The 25713-nt window shown below is 45.8% G+C and overlaps 1 protein-coding gene across 2 annotated transcripts in view; it reads left to right on the plus strand.

Annotated features, from left to right (window-relative positions):
* Window positions 1-25713, plus strand: part of WDR59 (WD repeat domain 59) — a 102000-nt gene that overhangs the window by 11514 nt on the left and 64773 nt on the right. For both annotated transcript variants that reach the window (XM_059150845.1, XM_059150846.1), the window contains exons 2-7: window positions 6329-6378; window positions 11085-11220; window positions 15662-15747; window positions 16787-16867; window positions 20304-20341; window positions 23542-23630. In XM_059150845.1, coding sequence (XP_059006828.1) covers window positions 6329-6378; window positions 11085-11220; window positions 15662-15747; window positions 16787-16867; window positions 20304-20341; window positions 23542-23630 — 480 coding nt within the window. The remainder of the gene's footprint in view (window positions 1-6328; window positions 6379-11084; window positions 11221-15661; window positions 15748-16786; window positions 16868-20303; window positions 20342-23541; window positions 23631-25713) is intronic.

The raw sequence follows: 25713 nt of genomic DNA on the forward strand, positions 1-25713 counted from the left end.
TTGTAGGGCTATGTCACATTTTGTTTATCCATTCATCAACCGTTGAACATTTGGGTGGTTTCTCTATCTTGGCTGTTAGGACCTATGCTGCCATGAGTGTTTGTGTAGAAGTTTTGATGCCGCATAAACTTTTAAGACCCCTGTGGTCTATGGTAGCTCACATTTATGCAGCACATACCATGGGCTGTGCCAGGCATTGTACTAGTGAGTCAGTTTTTACCCTTAAGCAATTGCAGTCAAATGGAGGGAATGTATCAGTAAGTAGAGAGTTATTATAAAATATCACAAGTACTGTGTACAGATAACCCTGGCGTACTACGGAAGCAGGAGGGAAGCACTTGTGAGCCACTGGGTGTCTGCAGGAGGGGGTGGGTCAGAACTTTCTGGGACAAGCATGCCCTGAACTGTGAAGGACAAGAAGGGATTGGCCAGGTGAAGAAGGGAAAAAAATGTCATCCAGGCATAGGAAGCAGCAGGTGTGGGGATCCAGAGGTGAGGGGGAGGGTGGTGCTTGCTTGAGTTTGGAGGGCTGGCGGGGATTCATAGTAAAGAATTCATCGTGGCCGGAGTGTTGGGATGGGGTTGGAAGGTGAGCGATGTGAGCTGGGCTGTAGAATTGAGCCCAAGAGAGGCCTTAAGTGATCTTTACTATCATGCTAACGGTGCTGTCCTTCATTGTGTGGGGTGTGGGAACCACTAAAAGAGGTGCTGGAGTAAGCCCCGTGACATACCCTGGATGCAGCAGAAGCCCTGAATGGGGAGGAGCAAGGCAGGTATCTTGCTGCACAGGTGTCTGACCCGGTGAGGACTGACACAGGTCTGACCGAGGCAGAGATTGGGAGAAATGGATTGATGAGGAACAGACCAGAAGGGGACATCCAGAGTCAGGGGGGAGCTCAGAAGAAGGTCAGTCATGTCATGGTAGCCATAGGTTTTCAGGAGGGAGTGATCATTTGTTTTTAAAATTTTATTCATTCATTCATTTATTATTTTATTTATTTATTTGTCAGAGAGAGAGGCTGAGCAGGGAGCCTGATGTGGGGCTCGATCCCAGGACCCTGGGATCATGACCTGAGCCGAAGGCAAAGGCTTAACCGACTGAGCCACTGAGGCGCCCCTCATTAGTTCTGATACTGCCTTTTTTGTGTGGAGGCTTACACAGTCTCACGGAGTTGATACCTTTTTATTTGCCATCAGCCTGCCTTTCCACATCTATTAGTTACATATTTTCCAGGCCAGCAAGAATCAAGCACCACTGTCAATGCTATGGTAGTCTTATTTCATAAAGGTCGTATGACTCCTGAAGTGTGTCACCAAAGCCACCATCCTGCATTTGGAGGAACAAGGGCTAGGAAGATCTTTATTCTCTTTGGTTTAAAGATACTGCTTTCGATAGGAAACAGTTCTGAACAGTAAGTCTATTTTCCTGCAGGCGGGAGAGGACTTTTCAGTATCTAAAAACAAGGGTTGAAAGAAGGTATGATTGGAATTTTACATTATAAAGCGTGGCTAAGATGCACACATTTTGTTCCTTGGGTTTCTCTATTCTAGTTGAAGGCTTCACACAGCAGGCAGTGAGCTACTGAAGTTTATTATTCTAGAAGGTATTACAGAAGAAAAGGAACTAAGATAAATTCATGCATGGTAAATTATCAAGGGAAACTACTGAAAAAAATTCTTTGAGATGTCAAGGAACACCTCCTTGGCTCATTATGGGCTGGAGGAATCCAGATTTTGACCTGCTTCTGATCTGCTTTCCAAACAGCACATGTTCACAGAGCCCCTCTTTGGGTGCTCTGGGAGAAATAAGATAGATCCTGCCCTGTAGGGGATCCCCAGCTAGTGGGAGAAGATAAATGTGTTCAGTAACAACTACCACATAGCAGGTGACAGCCATTTCTGTGTCGGGGTTAGGAGGTGCTTTGCGAGAAGGTAGAATCCCCGTCGTGGACTCTGGGTGAGTTTCTTAGAGGAGGTGTGTCTTAGGACCTAAAACATGAGCAGAATTTCCACAGCAGAGTAGGAGACAAGGACTTTCCAGGTGGAAAGACGAGCTTAAGCATCTTAGAACTGGGAACTTTGCTGACCTTCCAGAAAGGTGAATGCTTCGAATGGGTGTGGCCTGGGCAGGTAGAAGAGGGAAGGTTAGATTGGAAGGTTCTATAAGCATCTTATTTGGAAGGATCTGAAGGCTGAGGAGTTGCCACTTGATTATCTTCAGTGGAAAACCTGCAAGGTTTTAGAGCAGTGGATTGATGTAATCAGAAGTATGCTTTCAGAAATTTCAGTGTGGGGCGGGAATGGAAAATGGAGAGGGGAAGGTACGCTGTTGGGAGGGAGTTGCTGTAGGCTGTGGGGGTGGGGGGGGCAGGCCTGGATGGCCCAGGCCAGGATGAGAGGCATGGAAACGGCAGAGGCTTGGGATGCCTTGGAAAAATAGTATTTTTTATTATAAAATCATGTGAATTTGTAAGTAATACAAAAACGTAGGCTCATGTGGAGGAATGAAACAAAAACCCCATAGGAGTAACTACCATCTGAGCATTCTGATGGGCTTTCTTCAGGGTTTTTTAGGCATAAGTAGCTGCTTGAAATTTCAGTTCATAGCACAGTATAAAATTACGCTTTCTTCACTCCTGTAAGCTGTCTGTAATCTGTCCCAAGCCCCTTCCTGCGGGCTAGTGGGAAGTTCTCTCTCCCTATCTCTCTCTCTCTCTCTCTTTGTGTGTGTCAGTCATCATTGGGGCTGCGCTCCCTCTCTTGCAGTGGGATCTTGTGGTTCCCGGGATTTTTAACTCCGTGACTCCCAGACTTAGCATCTCTCAGCTGCTCCCTGCCCGGTGCCCTGAGGTGGGGAGGCCTCCAGGGGGACTCCTATCCCCGCCCCCCCCTGAAGCGCCAGCTTTACTCTGATGAGGTCCCTTTCTCCTCCTCTCCATTCTCTCTTTGTGACAGCCTGGCATGACGTTCCTTAGTGTGCTACGAACATGATGTTAGCCCCTTTTTTCTGGGGTAGGAGCAGGGACACATCAATTCGGTGTGTTTTTGTGTCTTTTTAAAAATAGCTTCCTCTGATGAGGTGATATGCTCTCTTTGCAGTTTTGGATCCTGTGTTTTTCAGTGTCATTTTTAAACACTTTGAGAATGTTGGTATAAAATATGCATCATTTACTGGTAGATAACATGAAATAAGCCGCTCTGTGTATAGAAGTTTTTCGGTGTTTTGGGTGGATTCTGGAGGTGGAATTTTTGAGTCAAAGGCATAACTTTTATCATCATGATTATTATTATTATTATTATTACTACCGGGCCACTCTCTGTTATCACCGCAAACTTAGTGGCTTGAAACAATACCCATTTTTTAGATCCCAGTTCTGTAGGTCAGAAGTCCAGGTGTTGCTTGTTTTCCGTTCTGAGTCTCCCAAGCTGAAGTACAGGTATCAGTTGCTGGGCTGTCCTCTGGAGCCTCTGTTGGCTAAGGAAGAATCGAACGGGCTCATTCAGGTTTTTGGCCGAATTCACTTCCTGGGGGTTTTAGGATTGCGGTCCATCCCTGTTTTCTTTCTCTTTTTTCCTTCCTTTCCCTTCCTCCCCTCCTTTCTTCCTTACTTTCTTTCATTTTTTTAATTAACCTGTACTCTCAACATGGGGCTTGAACTCATGACGCCTGAGATCAAGAGTCACATGCTCTACCAGCCGAGTCAGAGCCAGGCACTCCTTTTTAAAAAAATTATTTAAAATAGGCTTGATGTCTTTTATTTTATTATTTTTAAAGATTTATTTATTTATTTTTCAGTAATCTCTACACTCAGCGCAGGGCTCGAACTCATGACCCCAAGATCAAGAGCTGCGTGCTCTTTCCACTGAGCCAGACAAGCACCCCAACCCTTTTCTTTTTTTCTTTTCTTTTTAAATTTTTAAAAATGTATCTAACAGAGAGCGGGAGAGGGAGAGAGAAAGAGAGCAAGCAGGGGGAGCAGCAGGCAGAGGGAGAGGGAGAAGCAGGCTCCTTGCCGAGCAGGGAGCCCAATGCGGGGCCCAGGTGCCCTTTTTAAGATTTACTTTATTTGTTTAATTGAGAGAAAGAGAGAAAGGGAGGGAGAGAGAGCACGGAGAGCAGGACCAAGGGGGCTGGAGGGATCCACTCAGCATGGATCCCACGACTGTGAGATCTTGACTCGAGTGGAAATCAAGAGTCAGACACCCAACTGACTGAGCCACCCAGGTGTCCCGAGGTCCCTGTTTTCTTGCTGATGGTTATATAGGGTTCATTGTCAGCTTCTGGAGGCCACTTTCAGGGCTTTCCTTTCACAGCCAGCAACCATCTTCCTCCCGTTAAATGCCTCACCTTTAGAATCTCTGACTGCCTCTGTCTCTAACCTCTGGCCCTAGATTTAAAGGGCTGACGGGATGGGGTTTCTCTGTCTCCCCACAACCCTCAAGAACTTCTCATCATCTCAACAGAAACTCTGAGGGCACCTGGATGGCTCATTCGGCTAAGCGTCTGCCTTTGGCTCAGTCCTGGGATTGAGCCCTGGGTCCAGCTCAAACAGGGAGCCTGCTTCTCCCTCTCCCTCGCCCCCTGCCGCTCCCCTGCTTGTGCTCTCTCTCTGTTAAATAAATAAATATCATCTTTAAAAAATTCAAACACAAACTGTATTCATTAAATAGTAACTCCTCATTCCCTACTCCCTGCCCCCTCCACCTCTATTCGACTTTGTGGTTTAATGGATAGACCTATCTTAGGTACCTCATGGAAGTGGACTCATGCAGTATTTGTTCTTTTGTGCCTGGCTTGTTTCACTTAGTGTAGTATTTTCAAGTTTCATCCCTATCGTGGTATGTGGGCCATTGTATGTGTATACCACGTTTCGCTTATCTATTCCTTTGCTGGTAGCCATTTGGGTTGTTTCGGGTCTCTTTATCTTAAGGTCAGCCGATTTGGGTACTTAATCATGTCTGCTAAATCCCTTCTCAGCAGTCCTTAGATTAGTGTTTGAATAATGGGGAGAGAGTGGATATGTACCAAGGGCCCAGAATGTTGGAGCCATTTTCGGATTCTTTTTCTTTTTCTTTTAAAGATTTTATTGATTTATTTGACAGAAAGAGAGATCACAAGTAGACAGAGAGGCAGCCAGAGAGAGTGGGAGAAGCAGGCTCCCTGCTGAGCAGAGAGCCCGATGCTGGGCTCTATCCCAGGACCCTGAGATCTTGACCTGAGCCAAAGGCAGAGGCTTATTAACCCACTGAGCCACCCAGGCGCCCCCATCTTTGGATTCTGCCTACCACACACCTTCTAGAAAGACTGGAGGTACCATCTTGCCTTCTTTCATACCTTTGTCTATGAATTGTTCAGAAGAGTGTGGAAATCACATCTCATTTCACTGCCTCCCTTTCCAGCTGGGCTTTTCTCTGCTCACAACTCTGGTTGGACGAAGAATGCATAACAATGACTTCAGCCTCCACTGAGTGCTCTGGCTTCTCTTCCCCGATATTACCTGTGACATACTTCTTGAGGATATAGGAGATTGTGCAGTAATGTCCTGAGAATGTAGCAGGATTTGAACTTGTCCAAATTAAGAGAATTTAGGGCTATAATTGTCATGATTAGAGTTGGCCTCATGCTTCAGCCTGAATGCAAATTCATTTGACTCGTTCTGGTCTTCTGGGAATTGGACATTGGATCCTGAAAAGATGGTGCTCCCTAGGACCTGGGATACTTGGGAAATGGAAATCATTAGAATGTGCTAGAAATCTCAGATTAAATGGGAGCTGAGCATCTCAATAACAAGACTGTGGCCATGGATTCAGCATGGGTGGTGTTTGAATATTACTTCTTGCCATTTGGCTTGGAGGAGGAGTCGAGGCCCTTTGGGAAAGGGATGGGGGTGGTGTGGTCTGGGATGAGGGGTGTGTGTGTGTGTGTGTGTGTGTGTGTATGCATGTGTGATGTGCCAGGTTAGGTTTCGCTCAGAAGGGGAGGGGCTCTTAGTTGCTCTGTTAGCTCCGAGGTACTTAGATCCTCTAAGGGTCCTAGGACGATGTCTTCTCAATTTAGAATATGCCAGCTTGCTTGTGGGTAATCCTGGTGTTGGGGAACAGATAGCATCACCCTTTTGTGGCAGGTGAGTATGAGGTGTGGATGAGGATTTGAAGTGGGTAAAAGCGTCCACTGCAAACAGTGAATCCTTCCTGCCCGCTGGGGACTTCCCCCAGGCCAGAGGAAGAGAAGACTCCGAGGTGACAACCGCCGAGGTGACAACAGGCGTGTCTTCTCTCTCCTGAGCTCGCTTTGCTGGCAGAACTGAATGTGTGTTCTCTCTCGCAGGCAACGGCGATGTCTGTGGACTGTCTGGGACAGCATGCTGTGCTTTCCGGGTAAGTGAGCGTGCAGTGTTCCTCTGCTGCGATTTCTGGGAACAAATGGCAAATCAGGAAGGGGGTTTCTGGGAAGTCGGAAAATACTCCTTCTCTTTAAGGATTGTGGCCCTAGGGCTTAGTTCTCTCCTAGTGACCTCTGGGGCACTTAGAGGGATTGTTAGCAGTTTATTTTTGTCTCTGCCCTAACGTGCAAGCAATAAAATTCCTTTGAAATTTTAGTGACTGGGACTTTGGTCTTGGAATTACAGTTTTTTGTTCCTTGCACAGACTCTGTAGAAGGATGCTCTCTGTTGTGGTCTCACAGGTAGTTACCGGGATGGAGGGCATCTGGGTCCTAGTTTGGCACTGCCATTAATGACAAGGCCTGGGACATTTATCCAGTCGGCCTCCCTGGACTTCAGTTTTCCTGTGAAGGAATTTGATTTCATTATGAAGAAATCAGCATAATTTCTGTGGTGTCTTCTGGCCCCAGCATATGTAAGATTTTGGCAAGTAAGCACTACCCCAGCATTGCTAGTTACTCCATCACAGTACCAGAGTGAGGCCACTTAATGGCCAGAATCTCACCTCCCCTCTCATAATCACTATCTCTCCAAGTTTGCTGTATTTTCATTAACTTAGTTGTTTATGAACCCATTTATAAATTTTTTTTTTTAAGATTTGATTTTTAAGTAATCTCCACACCCAATGTGGGGCTTGAACTCACAACCAGGAGATGAAGAGTCACATGCTTTACTGACTGGGCCAGTCAGGTGTCCCTGAACCCACTTAAAATTAATGAATTATTTTCTTTCTTTTTTTAAAAAAAATATTTATTTGAGAGAGAGAGAGAATGAGAGAGAGCAAGCAGGAGAGGGGGAAGGGCAGAGGGAAAAGCAGACCCCCTGCTGTGCAGGGAGCCTGATGCAGGACTTGATCCGGGGACTCTAGGATCATGGCCTGAGCCAAAGGCAGTTGTTCAACGAACTGAGCCAGCCAGGCACCCAATGAATTATTTTCTACTTCATTGTTTTATTTTGAAATAATTTTTTTTTTTTTTAAGATTTTATTTATTTATTTGTCAGAGAGACAGCGAGCGAGAGCGAGCACAGGCAGACAGAGAGGCAGACAGAGTCAGAGGGAGAAGCAGGCTCCCTGCGGAGCAAGGAGCCCGATGTGGGACTCGATCCCAGGACGCTGGGATCATGACCTGAGCCGAAGGCAGCTGCTTAACCAACTGAGCCACCCAGGCGTCCCTTGAAATAATATTTTAACTTACTTTAAAAAATGTAGCAAACATTTAAATAATTAAAAAGGCTATAGGTTGAAAAGCAAGATTTCCTCCTCCCTTTGGCCCCCTTCCCCAGGGACAGTTACCATTACCATTTTCTTCTGTCATACTGGATGCATAGATGAGGAACGATTGGTATGTCTCTTCACTGCCGCCTTCTCACTCAGAAAAAACAGAAAAAACAGCTTTATTGAGATATAATTCACAGACCATGCAGTTTACCCATTTTAAGCATACAAGTCAGAGGTTTTGGGATATAGTATTCATTAACTACTCAGTTTTTAAGCCTTGTTTTTTGAAAATCAAGGAAATACATATATATAGTTGAAAAAGGCAGTGTAGCATTACAAGGATTATATTGTCAGACAGCAGAATCCTACGTTTTCCCTACCCCTGATCCCACTTACTGGAAGCAACTAATTGAGACTCTTTTAGCTATTTCTTCGGGGTTGCCTCCCATTTTTCCAAATAGTATACCTATACTCGGTATCTTGATTTATCCATCAAAGATCTAACAAATTGACTTCTAAAAACAGGTGAGGAGTTAGAACTTTTATTTTCCTCTGTGAGTCCCTTACAGGACCTTCCCCCTCCTTCCAGTATAGTTATATAACAATTTTTGGGTTGAATTGGTATTTGGGGTTCTTTTCTCAGAGTAATTGTGAGAGGTCCTATACCATTCTGATTCTGGACTTTGTAAGTGACCTATTTTTTTTGTCTTTGGAAGCTTTAAAATGCTATCTTCGTCTCTAGTGTTACTTTTACCTCTAGATGTGTGAAATTGTTACCGCCACTGTCTTGGTGTATGTCTTTTTTTCATTTCTTGCGCTGGGCACTTGGAGGGCCCCTCTTTTTTTTTCCATCTTGCCTTGTTTTATCTAAACAGATGAAACATAGCATATACCTGGCATCATGTAGCTACATTAACAACCCATAAAATACTGAGGTGCTCAGGAATAACTGTATGTCAAATGTTAGACTTTTCTGCATTCACTGATGTGACTCTTGTCATTTGTAGCATCGTAGGAGGGGATAGGATCATGTCACTGGAGAGCAGGCCGGCATTCCTGCTTTGGTGTGCTCTAACATACAGATATATTCGTCTTCTTTTTCTTTTCTTTTTTTTTTTTTAAAGATTTTATTTATTTATTTGACAGAGAGAGATCACAAGTAGGCAGAGAGAGAAAGAGGAGGAAGCAGGCTCCCCGCTGAGCAGAGAGCCCGATGCGGGACTTGATCCCAGGACCCTGAGATCATGACCTGAGCCGAAGGCAGCGGCTTAATCCACTGAGCCACCCAGGCGCCCCATATTCATCTTATTTTTCAACAAGATCTTGAAAGTTCACCATTTCATATTCTTAGTTTGAACTTGAAAATATATAAATGAATATTTATATTCATATAAATATATGAAAAATATATACAATAGATAATATAATAACTTTATTATATAAAGTTTATATATAATATATAAACTTGAAAATGTATACATATATAATATATATAACACTTAATATATAAATATATGTTATATATTTATATATTTAAGTGAACAGCTCAAGTAAATTTATAGATGTATACACCCGTGTGATCCCTAGTCAGATTGAGGTCCAGAGTAATTTTTAGCAGTGTTGGAAGGCTCTTTCAGTCTGGAAGTCTGTGTCTTCCAGAGAAGTTTTCCTGCACTGAGTCTCAATTCCACACCCCCCACCCCACAACTTCCTGCTCTCATTCTTTCTGGAGCTGCTCTTAGTCTATGTTGGATATCCATCCTATGTGAAATCTCTTTTGGTCCATTTTGTTTTGCATTCTGGGCATTTCCTTCGGCTTTAACTTCCCACTTTTCGATCAGATTTCTTTATTTCAGTTATGCTTTTCATTTCCAGGAGCTCTCTCTTGTTCTCTGTTATTCACCTTGTCTTCTTTTACCTCTCTGAAGGTGTTCATTCTAGGTTTCTTCGTTTCTCTTTGCTATTTCCTTCTAGTTCTTTCGACTGAGTTGGTGCCGGCCTTTCATGTTTCCTCTGGTGACTGATACTCACGGGCTCTCTGTTGCTGTCAAAGAGTGATCAGTTTACATGTGTGACAGTGGGGTTCATTGGAGGGAGATCAGGTGGGAACCAGACCCCCTTTTCTCAGAGGGTGCCCAGATGTCGTTATCTCTTGGGTTCTGTGTTGTTAACTTGTTTGCTTTTGTTTCTTTCTTGGGCTGGTCATTTTCCCCTGAGAAGAATCCTCTTGTCACATGTTATCTGAAGACAAAAGCTCAGTGTTGTGAGTGTTGAGGAGGGAAGAAGCCGGGGGGCCTCATACTCTACCTCATGCCCTGTTTTGAGCACAGCTCTTCATTCTCACCCGCCCCGTGCCTGTTGTCCCATGCCCGGGGCTCCCCTCAAGTAGTTTCTCCGAAGCACATCCCCCCCTGTTCCGCCGGGTGAAGGAGAGGTGGTCATCTGGCTCTCTTGGGGTGCACATAAACTGCTCTCCTTAGTGCTCTTTCGAACTCTGTTTCTTCTGTTCAGTGTTCGGTTCTCCAGCCCTCTGTGTTCCCCTTGCCCGGAGGCTGAAGCTTCCAGCTCCCCGGCCGGCCTGGGCTCTGCAGCGTCAGTCAGCGTCAGTCAGCGTCAGTCAGCGTCAGTCAGCGTCAGTCAGCTTGCCTGTCGTTCCCGGCCCCTCTGCGGTTTGCTTTCTCTCCATCAGTTACCATTTGTCCTTGCGCTCTCCACTTCCTCTCTCTGTCTTTGTCTTTGGGGGTTTCTGTATTTTACCTTGAACAGTATCAGCGCTTAATACGTTATTTTCATTATTACTTTATTGGTTATTATTTCCTTCCCGGTGGACTTAATTTAGTTGCTTTCACCAGGTTACCGACTTGCAAGGGAATTTGAGATTTTCTCCAGAGTAGTTGGCTAAGGGATGAGTGATGTGTGTAGTGCCTGTTTTCGAATGCAGAGCACTGTGCCTGGTGAGGGGGGACCTGCAGAGATGGAAGACACAGTCCCTACTCCACTCACTCAGTTCAGGACCGAAGTCTTACCATCAGTAGTTGTCCTGCACAGATGAATGCTACCGTCACAATGCAAACTGCTCGGTGGGCATAGTGCAGAAGCAGGGGACCTATCCTAGCAGGATGATTAGGAAAGACCACAGAGGCTTGGACCTGAATCCGGTGGGCAGATGTCAGACTCCCAAAGATCTGGGGTGGGGAAGGTCATGTCTAGAGACAGGCTCTCCCAGGGATGTGGCTCCCACTCACTGAATAGTCACCTTGACGTCCTCTTGTCCCTCAGATGCCTTTCAGACGAGGTAAAGGTCGTACACATCCAGGGATATTTTTGAACTCTGTTTGCAAACCATATGTAATTCCAAATGTGCTTTTCTGTCTTAATGCTAATGCTGTTCTCTCGTTATAATGTTGATGTTGTTTTCCTAGCCGCCGATTCTTATACATCGTTAATCTAGATGCCCCTTTCGAAGGTCACCGAAAGATCTCTCGCCAGAGCAAATGGGACATTGGAGCCGTGCAGTGGAACCCTCATGACAGCTTCGCACACTACTTTGCAGCCTCGGTGAGGTCATTTAAGGGGTACAAGGAAAAGGCTTTTTATAAGTATGAGCTGGGGCCGGTAGGTCTGTGTTCTATGTAGAGAAGAGAATGTAACCCTCACTTGTCAGGCGGAAAAGAAGTATGGATGGTTCTAAAAGGAAGATTGAGGCAAATTGCTGACATATATGTACACGTGCGTGTGTTTGTAAATGGGAGCAGATTTGCTGGCACCCGTGGTGCAGGATCTTGTGTTTCTGAGGCTCCAGATTTTGAAAGGGAAATGAGTAGATGCCTCTGTTCCTCTGTGTGATAGGAACCTGTTTTCACTGGCAGGAAGGTAACTGGCTAGTGACTCTGACCTTCATTGCTTGCTTTTCGGAAGGATCAGAAGACTCCACACACCCTTCCACTCGAAGGGAGGGATTCAGTCTCGATTGGGATTTTATTAGATCAGCTAAGCCCCTGAGATTTTTATGTGCCTCTTTATCTGTGAATTTTTCCATGGAAAATGTGCACACGTTTTACTAGGTTTTTCAAGGGATTCATGGCTGAAAAAAGATCTGGGCTAGATCCATCTCTGGAATCTTTCGCCAGATTCTCTATTAGCATTTCTATTCTCTTAGAACAATTCGAAATCTAAACCTTTGCCTCTTTTGCATGGGACCTGGAGGACAGTATTTAAAGGAAACCCTTCTTATCATCCAGGAGATGCAGCCATTCCGGGGCTGTCTGGGTCTTTTCTTATCAGAAATGACAGTCTGTGAGAGGAAAGCATCTGAGGAAAGAGAAAGAAGAGCAGTGTTGTCAGCTTCAGGAGGAACAAAAAGCTGCTCTTCCCCGTCATTTCCAAAATAGAATCTGACTGTCTCATTCTCACCATAGACATCTGAGGTGGAGCTGGTTTAGGGACTGTTCCGAAGGAGAAACGGGGGCCGGTCTCCTGCTTTCCCATTCCTGACCCCTTTCCCGTGTGTTAGGAAAGTGCTCTTTTTGTTGGCTTCTACCTTTAGGACTCTCTGTCCCCTCTCACCCGCAGCCCCTGTTCATTTGGTCCAGGGGTCCTCAACCTGGATACTAGTGACATCTCAGGCCAGATAGTTCTTTGTGGTGGGGGGTGTCCCCTGCATTGTGAGAGCTCCAGCAGCATCCCTGGCTCCCATCCGAATTCCCAGTGGCCTCCTCGTCTTCCCCCTCATCGTGACAACCGGAAATGCTTCCAGACATTGTTAAATGTCCCTGGCAAGTAAAATTGCTGTGATGAGAAACCACTGATTGAGGCCAACCAGTCAGTACTTGGCCTGAGTGGATTAGCCCTGCATTTGTTTACGAGTGGTGAGATAGTCTTTTTTTTGGGGGGGGGTAGGGGGGAAACAGTTGTTTTCTTTTCTTTTTTCTTCTTAATTTCTTTTGACAGTCATTTTAAAGTGGACTGTTTAATGTCAGTTACGACATTCACGATATATACAACCACACTCCTCTCTAGTTCCCAAACATTTCCATCACTCCGAAGTAAAACCCCTTACCATTCAGCCATCTCTCTGAATTCCCCCTTCCCACTCCCCTGGCAACCACCGGCCTGTGCTCTGTCTCTGTAGATTTATCTGTTCTGGATATTCCACATAAACAAAACCACACACTATGTGCCTTTTGTCTCTACCTTCTTTATCTCTGTCGTAGCATGAATCAGTGCTTTCCTCCTTTTTATGGCCAAATACTCTTCCATTGTACGGCTGTAATGCATTTTGTTTAATGGTTCTTTTACCAGTGGACATTTGGGCTGGCTCCTGTGAATAAAGCAGAAATGAACATGGGTGTACATGTGCTTCTTTTGAGTACTTGTTTTCCGTTCCTTTGGGTATATACTTAGGAGTGGAATTGCAGGGTCATATGGTAAGTCTGTGTTTCACTTTTTGAGGAACCATCAGACTTTTTTCTGTGGTAGCTGAATCATTTTTTAGTCCTACCAACAATGGGTGAAGGTTCTGGTTACTCTATATCCTCAACAAAATTGTTGTTTTCTGTTGTTTTTCTTCTTTAATTTTAATTTTTTTATTTTTAAAAATATTCTGCTTATTTATTTGAGAGAGAGGGCATGCAGGAGAGCACAAGCAAGGGAGAGGAGTCGAGGGAGAGGGAGAAACGGACTCCCTGCTGAGTAGGGAGCCTGACGCAGGGACTGATCCTAGGACTGGAGGATTATGATCCAAACTGAAGGCAGATGCTCAACTGACTTAGTCTAGGCGCCCCTTTTTTCTTTAATTTTTAAGTTATAGCCATCCTAGTGGGTATAAAGTAGTATTTCACTATGGTTTTGATCTGCATTTCCTTAATGACTAATGCTTTGAGCATCTTTTCGTGTGCCCGTTGGCCGCTTGTACATCTTTTTTGGAGAAATGTCTGTTGAAGTCCTTTGCTTATTTTGAAATTGGACTGTATGTCTTTTTGCTGCCGAGTTGTCAAAGTTATTTATATATTCTTGATACTAGACTTTCTCAGAGATACAGTTTTTTTTTTTAAAGATTGTTTATTTATTCATTTGAGACAGATACACAGAGAGAGAGCATGAGCAGGGGGAGAGGCAGAGCAGACTCCCTGCTGAGCTGGGAGTCTGACTTGGGGCTCAGTCCCAGGACCCTGAGATCATGACCTGAGCCAAAGGCAGACCCTTAACCATCTGAGCCACCCAGGCTCACCAAGATAAGATTTTTAAAAAAGGTTTTATTTATTTATTTTAGACAGAGAGCAGGGAGAGGAACAGAGGGAGAAGGACAAGCAAATTCCCTGCTGAGCACAGAGCCCAACTCAGGGCTCAGTCTCATGACCCTGAGCTCATGACCTGAGCCAAAGCCAGGAGTCGACTTATCCCACTGAGCTACTGAGATGCCTCAGACATATAATTTTCTTTTCATTTATTTTCTTTTTTTATTAAAGTTGGTCTTTTTTTGTTTTTTGTTTTTTAAGATTTTATTTATTTATTTATTTATTTGACCAAGAGAGACACAGTGAGAGAGGGAGCACAAGCAGGGGGAGTGGAAGAGGGAAATGCAGGCTCCCCCCCAGCAGAGAGCCTGACTTGGGGCTCGATTCCAGGACCCTGGAATCACGACTTGACCCAAAGGCAGACGCTTAACGAGTGAGCTATCCAGGCCCCAGAGATATGATTTTCAAATATGTCTCTAATTCTGTAGCTTGTCTTTTTACTTTATTGATAATGTCCTTTGATTTTGATGAAGTTTAATTTATTGATTTTTTTTTTGTTTCGTTTTATTGCTATTGGTTGGAAGACAGCGTTTTTCAGAAGAAAGAGCTTTGGAATCACGGACATCTGAGGTCAAGGCCTAGTTTTGACACTGTTTTATCTCTAGCGCTCTCCCATCTCTCCAAGCCTCAGCTGCCTCCCTTGTAAGGTGGGTGATGGCAGCCAGTGTGCAGCGTGGCACGGGAGAGCAGGAAGCAGGGCTCTTAAGATTCCTGGGACGTAGACTCGCAGAGCCGCGCAGCGGAGATGGGATAGTGTTGTAAGATGAGGGGAACTTAACTTCTCATTCCTGTTCCCGTTGGAAGCTGTTTTGAATCCTAAGCTTTAGACCGGGAACCTTATCTATTTAGAATTGGAAACTGGCATTTCTGGATTAAAATCTTAGAACTTTGTACATCTGTCTATCTCTGAGCCTAAAATGAAAATCAGTCTGGTAATATATAGATATTAATGAACCTGCATCTTCTGTATTTGTTCAGAAATTATTAGATACCTATTAGTAATCAGACTATTATAATCTTTATTCACTTTTGGTGTGTTTCTTAAACTCTTAATATTTAAGTATTTTGCTGGCTGGTTGAAACATGGCTTTTTCTTTTCTCCTTTCCCTATTGTAGTGTGGTTTCTTCTGGCCAGTTTTTTCCCCGTATCTTTTTACTTAATCTTTTAAGAAAGTATAGGCATATTTCAAGGAATCTGTATAATTTTGCCTCCTAGGACATGCCTTTGGTGTTAGTTCTGTTTTCTTTCTCTGCATATGTGTTTTTAAAGCGTGGTGGAAGGACTCCAGGCATTTGATAAGTGGGAAGGGCGAACTAAAAACATTTCTAGTGTGACAGCAGCTGGAGAGATGGGTGTGTGACCTTCCGAGTTGGGAGGCAGTCCCTCTAGCGGCCAGGAACATCTCCATAAGCCATTGCTCATACGCTCAGTACTGCTTCTGTAGCTTCCGTTCAGCTGTACCTGTTCAGGGTATCTTCACTCTGAAGATAGCACTGCCCTTTAGTGCTGTGGACTGAGCTAAGGGTGGCTCAGATGTTAAGTGTATTCATTTCTCTTGGCTTCATAAGGAAGTCAGTCTGTAAATCTCTGCCATGCGAGTTGGTTTCTGCATGGCTTCCCCTTCTCAGCCCTCGGCAGATTGCGGTGAGAGCATATGTTCTGATGTGCTCCTGCCTGCCTTCTTTCCCTTGTTTCTTTTCAGAGTAACCAGCGGGTCGACCTTTATAAGTGGAAAGATGGCAGCGGGGAAGTCGGCACCACCCTACAAGGCCACACTCGTGTCATCAGGTAGGTACCAGCCCTCTGCAGCTCCTGGCCTGTCTCCCTTTGTTGTAGTCTCGTGGGAACTAAAATGAAGACACCGTCCTCCTTGCGTGGCCTGACCCTCTGTGTTGCGTTGGCCGTGGGTGGCTGTTGGGTCCTTAGCGTTCATGGTAGTGATGGCCCTCATAGCCAAGCAAGATCAACCAGCTTTGGTGTAACCGCTAACCCCGATTCCAGGAGACACTCAAGACAGATACAGCCCAGTCTGGAGTAAAGGATTAGAGCTGATCTTTTGCCATGGGAGGGAGCTAGCAGAATTACTCTGCTGACAACCAACAGTGCCCAGGAGTACAGAAGGCACGATGCAGCCCTTTGCTCTTTCTTCAGCAGCTTGGGGCACAGATCTCCTGCAGCAGAGTTCATTACCCAGCTGCATGGCCGCCTCCTGCCTGTGGCCTTGGCCTCTGGAGTGTTCCTTGATCTATCCTATCCTTAGGTCACTATTTCTGGGTGGGGAATACTCCTTCTGGGAGGTAGCAAGCAGAGAGTACAGGAGTGGGGCAGCTGGTCCAGGAAATGCTGGGAAAGGCTGGATCCCTGGCCTGTGTTAATTGCACAGGAACCGCCTTTCTAGGAGGGAGGACATGGTTAGGGTGGCCTTGCCCTTCTTGAAAGCTATGTGGCAACGTGGCAGTTTGCCACTGCTCTAAGAGGTGTTGGTTTTACTCAAGGTACCTGTGGTTGAACCTGATTTAGAGAATGATAAGTCAAAAATTACTTTGTGTTTTTGCTGTGTGTGCACGCGCACATGCACTTGAAATTGAAATCCTCCATTTCTTTTTTGGGAGCAGGTGATAGTATAGCTGAGGATGACAAGGGGGGAGGGCCTGGAAGTTTCCCCTGGAGCTCACTTAAGTCTTGTTTGGAGAAGTTTGGAGATTGCTGCCTTAAGTCATGTTAGGGAAGACCATGAGTGGTGACTCTCGGAAACTACTAGAAACTGAGTCTGCTGGCACTTTGGAACTGGACTCTGAATTGTTCTGTTTATATTTCATATTCCCAGTGACTTGGATTGGGCCGTGTTTGAGCCGGATCTCCTGGTTACCAGCTCCGTGGACACCTACATCTACATTTGGGATATCAAGTAAGAACAATTAAAATGCCAAACCACCAGGCTTTGGGACGATCTGGGATCTTTGTTTTAGAGATCAGGGGTCTTAGTTTGGTTTCTCTGGGATGCAGACCCTGAGATGAGGACACGTGGCCGGCACATTGTTTAGGAGGTGACAGAAATGCCGGTGGGGGACAGAGAAGAGAGACAGGACCAGGAAGGCTCCAGGCAGGGGCGTGTTATCCTTCAGGTACCCCTGTGAACAGGTGGCATTTACTCCTACTGGGGGCTGCTAGGTGCTAGTGCAGAACTCCCTCCTTGGAGGTGTCCCGCCCTCAAGAGCTAAGGAAGTGGGGGTGCTACCCATTGGCAGTCATTGGTTGAAGCCTGCACTCTGGGGCCCCCCTTCCCTGGCACTTCAGGCCCGTCATGGAGATTTGCAAAGCAGGCCTCAGCAAGCAGGGAAATCCCTCTGGCGGGGAATTAGGTGCTGGTGTCTGGAAGTCCAGTGGAAGTTTAACTGAAGTGACAGGTGACGGTGGGGGGGCTTGGTGGGTACAGACACACATGTGCTACGGCAGGCAGTGCTCTAAGGCACGTCTGCTTTGCTCTTGGCGAAACTTCCATTGCCCACCTGTAAGTGCCACTGAGAGCCACCTCTCAGGGTTACTCTTCATGAGGTGACAAGTGAAGGAGCACCCGGCTCGGGGCCTGGCGTGTCAGAAGTTCTTAGTAAACGTCTTTTCTTCTCCCTTCGTAGAACAAAGTTCCCTTTGCCATAGCAGCTGCGACTAACCAGAGGGTGTAGTCCGTAGAGTCCCCCGGACGGAACCCCCCTGCTCTGCTCCCAATTGGCAGGGACTTTGGGATGATTTACTCTAAGAGGTGGACAGACCAGGGAAAGGGAGCCACGACTCAGGATGTGCGTGGCGGACTTCACCCGTAACCCTCTCTCGTTAGTGCCTCAGCAGCAGTTGGTCTAATGGCAGCACCGAGTGGGGAAGGGCACAAAATCCGGGAGTGATGGAAGGAGGCTGCTCTTAAATACACAAAACCCCAGGGGGCACCTAGATGGCTCAGTCGGTTAAGCCTCTGCCTTCAGCTCAGGTCATGGTCCCAGGGGGCTGGAGTCGAGTCCTGCATCGGGCTCCCTGCTCAGCGGGAAGTCTCCTTTCCCTCTGCCTCCCCCCTGCTTGTGCTAGCTCTTTCTCTCTCTCTCTGACGAATAAATAAATAAAATCTTTAAAATAAACAAACAAACAAACACCAAAACAAAACCCCTAGGAACTACGGGGCAAGGTTAGTGTATTCCTCACTGACGTGAAATAATTTGTTTTCATAATTTATTTATTTATTTATTTATTTAAAAGATTTTATTTATTTACTTGAGAGAGAGACAGTGAGAGAGAGCATGAATGAGGAGAAGGTCAGAGAGAGAAGCAGACTCCCCATGGAGCTGGGAGTCCGATGTGGGACTCGATCCCGGGACTCCAGGATCATGACCTGAGCCGAGGGCAGTCGTCCAACCAACTGAGCCACCCAGGCGTCCCTTGTTTTCATAATTTAAAGATTAGGGACACTGAACAGATGATTCCTTCTCAGATTTTCTGGATTGTAAGCCTCAGCTGCAGATTGGCCATCCATGCCCAAGGTCTAGATTGACGCCCAATCATGTCACGTTACCATTTGGAGGTAAAGTTGCCCTCTGGCTTTACAGTGAACCCAGGAGTCTCTCTCTGAGAGTCTCCCGTTCTATCCAGGAGTAGGTTTTTGTTTTGTTTGGTTTGGTTTTGTTGGTTTGGTTTTTAATTGTGGTCAAAAAACCCAAAACATAAAATTTACCATCTTCATTATTTAAAAAAAAAAGATTTTATTTATTTATTTACTTATTTATTTAGAGAGCAAGGGGAGGGGAAAAGGAAGAGAGAAAATCTCAAGCAGGCTCCACACCCAGCTGAGAGCCTGATGAAAGGCTCTGTATTGGGACCCTGAGATCATGACCTGAGCTGAAATCAACAGTTGGTCAGTCGCTCAGCCAATGGAGCCACCCAGGCGCCCCGATCCTCGCCATTTTTTTTTTTTAAGATTTTATTTATTTATATGACAGATAAAGATCACAAGTAGGCAGAGAGGCAGGCAGAGAGAGAGAGAGGAGGAAGCAGGCTCCCCGCTGAGCAGAGAGCCCGACATGGGGCTCGATTCCAGGACCCTGGGATCATGGCCCGAGCTGAAGGCAGAGGCTTAACCCACTGAACCACCCAGGCGCCCCAGATCCTTGCCATTTTTAAGTGTGCGGTTCAGTAAAGTATATGCCCAGCACATCCCCAGAACTTCTCATCTTACAAAGCTAAAACTACTCATCCCATACCTTCCCACTTTCTGTTTCTGTGGCTTTGACTACTTGAGATACTTCATGTAAGTGGAAATGAAATCATTTGGTGTTTGTCTTTTTGTGACGGACTTATCTCACTTAACCTAATGTCCTCAAGGGCTGTCCCTATTGTAGCTTGTGACAGGACTTCCTTCCGTCTTCAGGCTGAATAATATTCCATTGTACGTATAGACCACATTGTGTTTATCCATTTCTCTGTTGGTGGACCCTTGGGCTGCTTCCTCTTAGCAGCTGGGAATTTGAGAGTCACCTTTTACTTCACCTCTGAAGTCCTGCCGGGAAGGTCCTTGCAGAGTTAAGCCTCCATGACTGTCACTTGGTTGCCACTAGGAGAAATGGCCTCGGGAAGGGATTCTTTTGGCTTCTTCCATCCCTACGTCAGGGTCAGGCAGGCCATGCTGAATCATGTAGTTCGCTTTCTATGGCTCCAACTATGTGATTTGAAATTCACCTTCAGCCTCATTTGAAGGAGCTGAGAAAGTTTGTCCCTGAAGGGAGATAGGGCTCTCTTTACCTTTGTTTTTTTTTTTTTTTTTTTTTAAAGATGTTTTATTTATTTATTTGACAGACAGAGATCACAAGTAGACAGAGAGGCAGGCAGAGAGAGAGGAAGGGAAACAGGCTCCCTGCTGAGCAGAGAGCCCGATGCAGGACTCGATCCCAGGACCCTGAGATCATGACCTGAGCCGAAGGCAGCGGCTTAACCCACTGAGCCACCCAGGCGCCCCTGTTTTTTGTTTTTTAAAAAATATTTTTATTTATTTATTTGACAGACAGAGATAACAAGTAGGCAGAAAGGCAGGCAAAGAGAGAGGAGGAAGCAGGCTTCCTGCCGAGTAGAGAGCCCGTTGTGGGGCTTGATCCCAGGACCCTGGGATCATGACCTGAACCAAAGGCAGAGGCTTTAACCCACTGAGCCACCCAGGCGCCCCTTTACCTTTGTTTTTAAGGCCCTCATGTTCCCTCTGAACTCTAAGCTCCCACTGAAAGGGGAGGGCGAACTGTGTGCAGAGGGCAGAAAGTACCAGGGTGGTAGCATACGGTTTGGGCATTTCATCTCTGACTTTTCTATTCCAGAGACACAAGGAAGCCCACGGTTGCACTGTCTGCTGTAGGTGAGTGTATGCTCCCCCGGCTTAGATCATTCCTTCCATCCCTCCTCGCATGGGACTGCCCCTGCACCAGTCTCCAGCTCAGACGGGTGGGATTTTAGGTTCCTCCTGGCAAAGGGCTTGTTTTAGGTTGCTTTCGGAAGTTAGAGTCAAGAGTGCTAAGCATGGTCAAGACCTCATTTCAGGATTCAAGGACAGGAGCCAAAATGGTTTGTTTTTAAACTTTTTATTGTGGAAAATTTCAAACACGTATGAAAATAGAAGATGAAATTGCTCTATGTTTATGATCCAGCTTCAACAACGGTCACTGGCGGGCCAGTCTTATTTATTTCATCTTTGCCTCTACCCACTGTCTCAGCCCCAACTCCCATCTCTTTTGGAGTTATTTTGAAGGGGTGCCTGGGTGGGGTGGCTCATTTGGTTAAGGGTCTGACTCTTGATCTCAGCTAAGTCTTGATCTCAGTGTTGTGAGCTCAAGCCTCACGTTGGGCATGAAGCCTGCTTTAAAAAAAAAAAAAAGAATTTTTTGAAGCATTTCCTGGGTGTAATATTATTTCTCAATGAATATTTCAGTAGGTGATATTTATGCAAGAGAAGAACCCTGTAAGAAAATATGATCATAGCAGACCTAAAAAGGTTAACAGTGGCTCTTTAATATCAGATATTTAAGCAGTATGAGATTTCCCTAATCTCAGTTGTTGTTATTTTACAAATTATTTAAGTCAGAATCCAAATAAAAAATGTACTTATAAGTGGTTGATCTATTTCTCATCTTTTGCAATTGGTAGGTTTCTTCCTCCTCTCCTTTTTTGGTTTATTTTTCTTTTCCTAAGGTTTATTTATTGAGGAAACCAGGTTGTTTGTCTTATGGTTCCCCCATAATCTAGATGAGGCTGATTGTGTCTCGCATGTTGTCATTTAATGTGGATGTACTGAAACTTTGAAATTACTTCCCGGTCCCCCTGTTTTATCAGTTGGAACTGATTGTTTTTGGAATTCTGCTTTGGGGCTGTTGTGGGGTATTTACAGAGAGTAGAATTTGGGCACAGAAATAGTGTATCTTACAGTGATGAAGCCCAGTCATCAGCATTGTGTTTTGAAGATTTATTCATCTATTTTTGGAAAGAGAGAAAGAGTGGGGCAGGGACAGGGAAGAGGGAGAGAATCTAAGCAGACATCTGCACTGAGCCCAGACCCCAAAGCAGGGCTTGATCTCAAAACCCCAAGATCATGGCCTGAGCCGAAACCAAGAGTTGGTGGCTTAATTGACTGCACCACACAGGTGTCCCATCAGTATTGTATTTTGACATCTTTGTTAAAATATATACATTAAAAATATACATTATCTGTCTCTTAAATCCTGCTCCTTTGTATTTTTTTGGTACTTTTTTTTTTTTTTTAAAGATTTCATTTATTTATTTCCAATAGAGCAATAGCAAGCAACACAGAGAGCAAGAGTGAGAAAGCACAAGCAGGGGGAGTGGTAGAGGGAGAGAGAGAAGCAGGCTCGCCACTGAGCGGAGAGCCCGATGCAGGGATCGATACCTGGATCCCGGGATCATGACCTGAGCTGGAGGCAGAGGCTTAACCCACTGAGCCACCCAGGCGCCCCTCAGTGAGATTTCTCAGTGGTAGCAAAGCTGCTTTGGGAGAAAAGAGGCAAATGAGAGGCTGTGGATTTGGTGAGCTGCTTGATCTACCATTCCCTGAAGGTGAAACTTGGCCAGTTTTGCTCCCTGGAGTCCGTGGTCCTTTATCTCTCCATGAGCGCGTTTCTTATGCCTTTGGGGTAGGGAGTAAGTAAGAGCCCGTGTGTACTCCAGATTATTCTCTGTTCGAGAATACCCAAGGTCTGGGAACTGTTTGACCCTGTTGTCGCAACTCTAGTAGAACAGATTGAATCAGGGGGTTCCCAGAACCCTTTGGCAATCCTCATGGTCTGATGGCCCTCCACACTGGGGAAAGTATATTTCTTTTGGAAGTCTTCGAGTAATCTGTCTTGAGGAAATGGGGCAGACTCTTCCTACTCACTTTCTCCTGCAATTGATACCCTTTCTTGCAAAGAAACTGGGTATCCTACGCTAGCTTCCTCCTTTAAGGGTCTCCACTGTTCATTCCTAGGTGACTTAAGATGCCTTGTGTCTCAAGCAAAAAAACACAAAAAACCAAAGCCAAGCAAGGATAACTTCTGGGTCTTAACTCCATTTCCTGTTAGATTCTAAGTCCTTGTTGTGTCATTCCCACTCTTCTTGGATCAGGCACCATAGTGTCCCCAGTAATAAACACCCCACCCAAAGGGGGAAATGCTTGTGGCCTGAGCAAGGACAAGAAGAGATGGGAAGGAGAGCCATTGTGTTGTTCTGGTGTAACTGAATGAACTTGGTTATTTTTCAGAGCCGACTACCAGTGCTGATACGTCCTAAATTTTCACAGGTCTCAGCCCGTCTGGCATCTTACGCTAATGCCTCCTCTCAGATAGCTCCCTTCTTACTGTTGTTACCTCTTTGTGTTGGTAGAGTGGGGAAAGGACTCAGTTCACAGTGTGGGGGGGTATTCCCGTTCTCTGACTGAATCCAGGGCCGGGGGTCATGTGCAGCCGCTGATGGAAAGGGAAGCGCAGGAGGGGGCAGGTGCACACACCCTTCTGAGGGCAGAATTGAGCAACTCCGGGCCTTATTCTTCAGCTGAGCTTCGGGAACCTTTGTTTCTCCAAGGTTGCCCTCCAAAATAGGGGAGTGAGTGAGGGAGGGAGAAGGTGGGAGCCAGCATTGAGCTGAGGCTCTTCTGAGTGGGAGAGCTGGGCTGGCCCCGGTGATGGGGATGAGGAAGAGACAGACCAGACCGTGTGAGGAGTAGTCATTTGCCCCCACCCCCACCCCCACCCGCCATGGCGCCATGTTGGGCTGCTGCTCATTAGAAAACGTGCTTCCCTGCTGATTCTGCGCGGAGGTCACCAGTAGGGTTTTTTCCTGAGTGCGATTATTTCCTCAATTAGGTGACTCTGATTCTGTTCCGACGAGTTAATTCATTAATTTTTTGGCTTCATTTTCTCTTTAATGTGGGGCTGGTGCAGTCACAGACACTTGACGGGTTCTGTTCTCCTTCAGCGGGACCTCATTATCCAGCCGCCTTGGAAGCGCTCGCTACTCTGGTGCCAGGGGGGTTGAGGGTAGCCGCTTTCTTCCCCTGATTTTCCTTTGCAGCCGGTGCCTCACAGGTCAAATGGAATAAAAAAAATGCTAATTGCCTCGCCACCAGTCATGACGGGGATGTGCGGATATGGGACAAGCGGGTGAGTAATCTCTTGTCGCCCACCCCAGTTGGTCCTTAGTCCCTCCCTAGGGGTGTGAGGATGGTGCTGTGAGTAGCAGGACTCATCTAGAAAGGCCAGGGTGCCCCGTGGACTGTGGCAAATTGCCATTTTAAGATCATAGTCCTGGAAGACATTTGCTTCCTGATCAAAACTCATGTTGAAGGAAGATAGAGAGTATTAGGATCAGTGGTTAAGAAAATGAACTGGGCCTGCTACGTTAGAGCCCCATTTTGCTGCCTCCTAATTACATTATCAGCTGAGCCACTACACTTCTCCAAGCCTTGGTTACCTGATCTTCAAAATGAAGATACTGATTGTGTGTCACTGAGGAGGTCAAGCCCGGGGACCAGACACTGTTCTAGAAGGTCAGCCTGCTCCATATTGCAGAGGGCAAACTGGTTGTTCTAGGACATATTCCACCCTGGATGTTTCTGGTAGAAATCACCAAGGCGAGGGACTTAGGGTGCTCAAATCCTTCCTTAGACATCCAGCTGTCCTCTTAGCCTCACAGAAGCTCGCAGAGCATATATTCTCCCTGCACAACCCATGTAACTGATGGGCACGGGAGAGGGACAGGCTCCCGGGTGGCTGCCGCCATGGAGAGTCTATTGAGAGTTTGGTTTGTTGGCATCAGTGAGGACAGAGATGCGGGAAAATGCTCCCCCGTGTCCGACTCCCAGATGATGGGGTCATAATGCACGGGGCAGTTGACTTTGTAAGACGTGGGTGTCATGCCACTTCCTGCTTTCCGACAGTGGGGGCTAGAGCTTCTCAGCTCCTGTGGGAAGCAGCCACTTGTAGTTTCCCGAAACTGTCAGCCGGGATGCGGTCTCATCCCAGCATGGCTTCTGGCAGCCCTGTCCTTTCCCTTGTGGCAGGGAGTTGGTCAGACGGTTGGGCAGAGGAGAAGGAAATGAAGCAGATGGGGGGTCGGGTGAAGTGGGTGCTACAGCTTGGTAGGGAAGCTTGTGCTGGCCGAAGCCCTCTGCCTTCCATGGCTCCTGGGTGAGAAGGTGATTTTGTACATAAGGGTTGGTTGGGTACGTCTTCTGTGTGTTAGTTTTTGTCCCTGTCCCTTAGTGCGGTCTCGTATTAGCCATTCTCCCCTCTCTTGATTCCCTAAAGTGTTGATTGGTTTTGTTCCTTTCATCACTAGTATAGTGTTTAAATATGTAAATGGTTTAAATAAAACATTTGGTTGGTTTGCAGTGCGTACAGACTTGCTTTAGACTGTTTTCAGGCCATCCGCAATATGAACCATTTGGTAGTTTGCCCTTGGAATCCCTGTCAGTATTTGTCTTCTGAACTAGAAGTTGAGAAACTAGTAGTGTTCCTGATCTTCCAGAAAGAGACGGCCAGACTGTTCCTGTCGATCTACTGAGAATCCTGACTTCCCTCAGCAGTTTTATCTGTTTTGTTTAAAGGATTTTAACTCCCCCTGCCACCCATAATTAATACTTGGGACTTTTGCTCAGATGGGTTGTAAAACTCGTAGGTCATATTTTTACTTCTCTGGCACTTCCCAGTATCGAAGTAGCACTCTTGGCACCAGGCGTCAGAGGCTTAAAAAAGTACAGTATCGGTGGCAATGTTGGATTTCATTCAAAAACCCCAAAGATGAATAGTCGTAACATTTACTGCATGTTTTTTATGCACAGGCATTGTCCTAAGAACTTGCTTTATAACTAGCCTTTAAAGTAAGTACTGTCTTTATCCCCATTCTATAGATGAGTAAACTGAGGCCTGTTTGTTGTTGGGATTTGAACTCAGGGAGGCTGGCTCTGAAGACTGCTCTTAACCTCACAGACCAGCACTGATTATAGAAGTAATACATGCTCTTTGTAGAAACTGTAGAAGAGAAAATAAAAAACATTCATAGGCCCATTCCCCAAAAACAAATGCTAGCATTTTGGTGTGTTTTTTTGTGCTTTTTAAAAAACATGGTTTATCCTGTTACATACATGGTCATACTTACTTTTTCCATTTAATAGCATTTTCCCTGTCCTATAATCCCTGTGTCTAACATTTAGTCTCTCTGCCATACTATGTTGGATAGCTGTAC

This window comes from Mustela lutreola, chromosome 16, assembly GCF_030435805.1.
Source record: "Mustela lutreola isolate mMusLut2 chromosome 16, mMusLut2.pri, whole genome shotgun sequence".
NCBI lineage: Eukaryota > Metazoa > Chordata > Mammalia > Carnivora > Mustelidae > Mustela > Mustela lutreola.